Below are 6,819 nucleotides of genomic sequence, written 5' to 3'. Positions count from 1 at the left end.
CCTCACCCCAGCAGCGCCCCGCGGCCCCTCACCCCAGCAGCGCCCCGGCGCCGCTCAGCAGGCTGTGCGCGAACGAGGTCCAGATGTTTCGCCACTTCCAGCGGTTGCGGAGCGCGGGGCGCGGCGGAGGCACCAGCCGCTCCAGCCCGCGGTTCAGCAGCCGGAACGCCGCGAAGGAGCCGCCGACGAGCAGGAGCCCCGGGCTCAGCCCCATGGGGGCAGCCGCCGGGCTCGGTCCGCGGCGGGAGGCTAGTGCGGGCCCTAGACCGGGGTCCCCGCCGGGGCGACGTCTCCTTCCCCGCGCTGGGACGCGCCTGGCCGCGGGCAGCGGCAGCTTCGAGCCTTGTGTAACTTTCTTGTAACCACCCAACAAACTCCCGCTGCCGCGGCCTCCCATTGGCCCGGAGCGGCTCCGCCCCTCCACGCGACACGCAGGCCCCGCCCTAGGGTGTGCCCGGGCCGGGCCGGGGATCTCCGCTTGGGCACCGCCGGCTCTGGGCGCCGCGGGGCACGCGAGGGGCTCTCACGCCCGCCCTGAAACCGCCCGGCTGGCGCGTCCCCTTCCACTGTCCGGCAGCGGAGGGGATCCCGGCGCTGGGGCTGGTTGCTATGTGCAGGTGGCAACTAGGGAAGCTACATGGCATCTCCGCGATTCCCTGGGAGCCGGGCCAGAGCCCACGCTGGAATTATTACTCGTGTCTCTTCGGGCAGTGCCCAAGGACCGACCAAAAATGGGGCCTGTGGTGCTAGGCGCCAGTCCGTGCCCAGACACTGAGCCCCTTTGGTGAGGCGCTTGGCCCAGGGAGATTGAGAGTCTCCCATCATAGACACAGGTGTGGGGAAAGGGCTCTTAACACCTACACATGCACATTCTATTCACATTTGCAGTGTTGCCAACTCAGCGCTTTATTATGAGCTTCCTAATCTTTGGTCTTTTTCTTATAGCTCCAGTGCCTGCAGCCAAATGAGTCAATGAGAACTTAAACTTTCCCATACATACAGTGTGTTTCTAGCCCTCATGGTCATGGGGAAATAAATTGAAAACATGACCTACAAAACCAACATTTCTTATTTTAGAAAACCTCACAAGTTTTAAGACAAGCTTATGATGTTTGGGGGCCTGGCTAATTTCCCCCCTCACATTGAGGGTTGGCAATACCATAGGGATTGGGAGGACCAGCCAGGGGCACAGTCAGGGTCAGGACTCCATTGTAGCAGGTGGTCTACAAACGCCTAGACACGATTCCTAAAGAACTTTATCAGCTAGGAAGAAAGAGAAACTAGCGATACTATCTGATGTTGAAGGATTCTTTAGCTATGTACGGTTACAATTAAGTATTTTCATTTCATCTGTCAGCCTGCTCCATTGGCCCTTACCACAGCTCTGTACTCGTGCTTGTGAACAGGGGAAACATTCCATGGCTGGCAGCTTCCTCCATATATTACTGCCTTCTTTTAGTATATTAATAGAAATACAAGGCACTTGGAGCATTCGTCCAGGTTTGGCTAAACTCTGTTACATGCTGAAGTGAGAATTGGGGGTAAGTCACCTTTTCCAGAAAGAGACATCTGGGAAGATGTGACTAGACAGGGAAACTTTGTGGTATTCCAGCTATGGACTGAAGACCCTGGCGCACGTCTGCCTGGAGTGCGCCAGGTTGCAGCCCCTTTTCCGTCTCCTTCAGAACCATCTCCTCTGGTTCTGGCTGCACTTTCCCCCACACCTCCTGATTTATGCATGCCCTAGCCATGTGCTTAGAGTTGGAATAATAGTAAGTTGCTTCCATATGGAGAATTCCCATCCTTCCTTGTCCTAGTTAAGCACCCTTTTTCTTTCCTAACCATAACCAGTACTCCTCTTCCATCTCCAGTATCCAAGAGAGGTAGCAAGCAGATCTGACATGTCTTCCTCACTGGAATGCCACAGTGTCTATCTACACGCAAACTGTATCGAGGAACTAATGTTACTGAAGTTGATAATAGCTTTGGGTCTGGAAGGCCCATGCCTTTTTCCTTGTGGGAAGTCACTGCTGCAGAATAATCACTGATACTTAAACGGACACATCCTGCAGTAAAATTGCTTCACACCTGGGATCATAGCCAAAGGGAAGAGCCCCAAAACTGTTTTTGTTGGCACTGTGAGAAATAACCTAGCACCTATATCCATCTCCTGGGCTTATATAGTCTGTGGACCAGGATCATTAGTTAGAGCAGATGTGGAATTGGTCTTGGAACTCTTGTGACCAAAAGAAATGTGTACTTACAGTTTTGCACATGACAGTGCACTTGCTCTCTCCATGGTAAAATTAGTGATTGTTCACAAATAGAAAATATGGGTCCAGATCCTCTGGTCCAGCCAAGCTGAGCTAAGTTTAGGACAGAAATAGGGAAGACCCAAAGATGACTTTAAAGTGGGTGCTAGTTTGGTCCCTGGTGTAAAGTAGAGCAGACTGAAGGTCTGCTGGAAGAGCATATCAAGTGGGGTCCCGCAGGGATCGGTTCTGGGTCCGGTTCTGTTCAATATCTTCATCAGTGATTTAGATAATGGCCTAGAGATACACTTATAAAGTTTGTGGACGATACCAAGCTGGGAGGGGTTGCAAGTGCTTTGGAAGATAGGATTCAAATTCAAAATGATCTGGACAAACTGGAGAAATGGTCTGAAGTAAATAGGGTGAAATTCAATAAGGACAAATGCAAAGTACTCCACTTAGGAAGGAATAATCAGTTGCACACATACAAAATGGGAAATGACTGCCTAGGAAGGAGTACTGAGGAAAGGGATCTGGGGGTCCTAGTGGATCACAAGCTAAATATGAGTCAACAGTGTAACGCTGTTGCAAAAAAAGCAAACATAATTCTGGGATGTATTAGCAGGAGTATTGTAAGCAAGACATGAGAAGCAATTCTTCCGCTCTACTACGCTGTGATTAGGCCTCAATTGTAGTATTGTGTCCTGTTCTGGGCACCACATTTCAGGAAAGATGTGGACAAATTGGAGATCATCCACAGAAGAGCAACAAAAATGATGAAAGGTCTAGAAAACATGACCTATGAGGGAAGATTGAAAAAATGGGGTTTGTTTAATCTGGAGAAGAGACGACTGAGAGGGGACATGATAACAGTTTTCAAGTACATAAAAGGTTGTTACAAGGAGGAGGGAGAAAAATTGTTTTTAACCTCTGAGGATAGGACAAGAAGCAATGGGCTTCAATTTCAGCAAGGGAGGTCCAGGTTGGACATTAGGAAATATTTCCTAACTATCAGAGTAGTTAAGCACTGGAATAAATTGCCTAGGGAGGTGGTGGAATCTCCATCATTGGGAATTTTTAAGAGCAGGTTGGACAATCACCTGTCAGGGATGGTCTAGATAATACTTAGTCCTGCCATGAGTGCAGGGGACTGGACTAGACGACCTCTCGAGGTCCCTTCCAGTTCTATGATTCTATGCTCAGCTGCCCAGAGCCTCCAGATGCCAGCAGAGGATCAGATGGAGTCCGCAGTGTAGCAGACATACCTCCCCTTTTCCTGCTCATGCCCCTACACTGGTGAGTGGGGGATGTGATGGGGCGTAGGTGGAAAGTAGTCCCTGTAGGGCCCGGTATCTGGGTTGTGGTTATCAGAAACATTCTCCTGGAAACTTTGGCTTTTGAAAGTTAAAGGCTTGGGGACACGTTGGCTCAGAAAGAGAGGCAAACAGTTTTCTATTCCCCCTCCCCAGCGGGTAACTGCTACACCAAAGTCAAAGTAGTGCACAGCCTGGCCTGCAGCTGGCATGGTGGGTGGGGTATGTGGCATGTTGGTGGCCAAACTCTCCCTCAGCTCTTCATTGAACACCAATCACCCGGAGCCAGGGGTCTCATCCAGTCAGAGGCAGCACTTTGTAGCTAGTGCTTGCTTGTCAGATTGTCAGAGGTGCTGAACACCTGAGACTCTCACTACATTCAAGGGGAGCTCGCAGAGGCTCAGCACGTCTGGAAAATCAGACTGCATGGTTACAGGTGCCGTACAGATACCTCAGATACCAACAGCTTGCCAAGCAAAGTCCTGAGTAATACAATATACTGTGCTGGGCCTTTGCAAAGGCTCAGAAAGAGGCTAACGTGACCCCAAGAGATGGAGAGAAATTGCATTTGTATAGTCTTGTTTTTGGAACTATTTTGCATATGATGAAATATCAAGATTTTATACCATCCCCCTCCCCAGCTAGCTGATAAGCCTTTGTACTTCAGTTAGCACTTTTCAGCTCAAGTCAATTAATTTAATTAGCCACAGCAGCAGAATAATGATAGAAATTGGATTTGAACTCTGGCTCAGCCATTCCCCACAACCTTCCCCCTCATTACCTATGAAAGCAATGACACACTCCAGCCTTCTCAAAGGGGGAGGAGCATAATGCCTGGTTGCCAGGATACAGACCTCCTGTGACTTGTGACTGACAGGGATATTGTGTAACTTGTTGAGAGCCACAACCCAGATGTGCGTTGGCTGCAGGAGATAGGGTCAGACTTGTCTCTCTTGAGAAGTGAATGCCTCAGTTCCACACATCAGGTGCAATACAGGAGGCTGCAATTTCTCGGTTCTGGTGAGAAAAAACACTTCTGGGCTCATGTGAGTATTTATAATGCCTTTCTGTAGGTAAATGGAAATGATAATGACATCTGTGTTGGGTGGGTGTTCCATTGCCAGGTTTTTGAGGTAGCTGTCGCAGGAGTTAAATTGTTGTTCCTGTAAGAGTTAGTTGCACCTCTTTCTGCAGTGAATCAATCTGCTTCTGTTTATGTTTCATCTCCCTTGATGCACCAACCACAGACCTCACTTCGAAGCAGCTTCGCTGCCTCCTCCAGGGACTACTCCCCGGAGGGAAAAAATTGATTTAATCCCACAGGCCTCTGCTATCTGCTCTGTCTCTAGCTTACTGATTACCAAGACAGCAGCAAAACTAAACCGCCAAGGCTCCTAAGTACTGCTGGGCAAAAAAATTGGACCAAAACTTTTTTTTAACTGAAAAATGCATATTTGGGTTGACTGAAACATTTTACAATTTTCTGTAAGTTGTGCCAAATTGTTTTGGCACCCAAAAAGTCCAAACATCTTGATTCTACATTTTCAGAATGAAACTTTTTTTTTCTATTCAAGATAACTTTTTGTTTTGAATTTTGCTTCAATTGTATTCCAAAAAGTAAAACAAAATAAATATGAAACTAAACAAAATGAATCGTCGAACCAGAATTAAATTTTCAACTTTTTTTGTTTCAATGACAAATACTTGTTTTGGACCAACCCAAATGTCATTTCGTATCGATGTTTCAGGTCAGCTACAAAACTGAAAAATCAGTTATTCTCCCAGCTCTACTCCTAGGTGCCTTTCAGGCTATAAGCCCTGTTTGGTTATATTGTGCACAGCCAAGGTCACTGTTTGCACTAAACAACTAATATGTGTCACAGGTGCGACACTTCCATTTAGACCAACTACTGCAGCAATCTTGGTGTTGTGGTGATTGTGCTGTAATCACCTGCCCTATTGTGCTCCCTGCTTCCTCTCCTCCACAGTCACAGATAGAATTCTATCTCGTTTATGAAGGAGGTGGGCAAGTCTAATGTCCTCTTCCAAGCCAAAACTCAGAACCAGTACTTCATCTTCATCCTCCTTCACCTACCAGCTACCTCTGCCACAGTCAGCTCTTCTTGAAACCTTGTCCTCCTTTGGCTTCCCTGACTCTGCCCTCTCTTGGTCACTCTTTCAGTGCGTCCTTCAGAGGATCCTCCTCATCTACCCGCTGACTTTCTGTGGGACCTTCACAAGGTTGCATCCTTGGACCCCTTCTCTACTTTATCTCCCTCTACACCTTAAGCCCATCTGCATACACAGATTCAACTACCACATCTATGCTGACAGCTACCTCTCTACTCCCAAGCTGTCTCCTTCTGTTTAAACTAAAATCTCTGCCTGTCTCGCTGACTGCTCCTTGCGGATGTCTAGCCATCATCTCAAGCTCAACTTGGCTAAACCAGAGTTGCCAATCTTTCCCCCCACCCCAGCTTTTCAAGCAGTCACCACTACCTCCTTGTTTGATCACTGTGGACAGCCGGGAAGCTAAATATTCTAAGTCCATATTCCCCTGCTTCTCCCAGACTTTTGGAATCTTCCTTGAATGTTCTGTAGTCCACCTGCTCCCTACCATCCATGCACTCCAGATCTGGTTGCCCCCTTTCCTCCTTCCAGCAGCCAGAAGGCGAGGCTATGGCATACCACCCTAAGTTCTGCAGGAAGGCATCCTGATTTTTGCAGCAAAATGGAAATGCATCAGAAGTCTAAAATATGTGGGAAAACTTCCACAAAGAAGCATTTCATAAGACAATGAATGCTGTTATACAGTAGATCATGCAATGAACATTAATTTTCTGGATATTTTTCTACGAACGTCCCACCACCACAGAATTTCCAGTTTGCTAAAGGCCTGAGGGGGCCTTGTGACAAATTTTAGTTTCCATGTGCCACAGAATTCAATGGGCTGTGAAGCAACCTACATGGAGCCCTCATCATACCCCCTGCAAGCAACAGAGTAAATAGAGAAATTCCAGTGCTCAGCATCAGTCTGTACCACTTGCTTAAGACAGAAGGATGTGCAGGAGCAGACTGGCTAATTCTGCATTTGCTGGCCCACTGCCATCCGATAGCTAACATGAGGGCTTTCAGCCAGCTGTGGTAACACAGGGAGCATTCCCACTGCAATGGCTTGCAGAACCAGCTACATCCTGGCTCCAAATCCAATTAGCTGGCCCCACCCCATTCAGTGAATCAGCAAAGCCCAAACA

General features: G+C 48.1%; 2 protein-coding genes across 2 annotated transcripts in view; one reads left to right on the top strand and one right to left on the bottom strand.

Annotated features, from left to right (window-relative positions):
• Positions 1–311, bottom strand: part of TLCD2 (TLC domain containing 2) — a 5,148-nt gene extending 4,837 nt beyond the window's left edge. Inside the window, exon 1 of the mRNA XM_026656613.2 lies at positions 33–311. Within this exon, the coding sequence (XP_026512398.1) occupies positions 33–214 (182 nt within the window). The 5' untranslated portion in view covers positions 215–311. The remainder of the gene's footprint in view (positions 1–32) is intronic.
• Positions 312–4,489: 4,178 nt separating this feature from the next.
• Positions 4,490–6,819, top strand: part of LOC112102891 (apoptosis-inducing factor 3-like) — a 13,923-nt gene continuing 11,593 nt past the window's right edge. Inside the window, exon 1 of the mRNA XM_026656570.2 lies at positions 4,490–4,611. The gene's annotated coding sequence lies outside the window, so the exon portion shown is untranslated. The remainder of the gene's footprint in view (positions 4,612–6,819) is intronic.

The sequence above is a fragment of the Terrapene carolina genome, unplaced genomic scaffold (assembly GCF_002925995.2).
Source record: "Terrapene carolina triunguis isolate 2854851 unplaced genomic scaffold, T_m_triunguis-2.0 Scaffold231, whole genome shotgun sequence".
Classification (NCBI taxonomy): Eukaryota; Metazoa; Chordata; order Testudines; family Emydidae; genus Terrapene; species Terrapene triunguis.
This window is presented reverse-complemented; position numbering and strand designations above follow the sequence as displayed.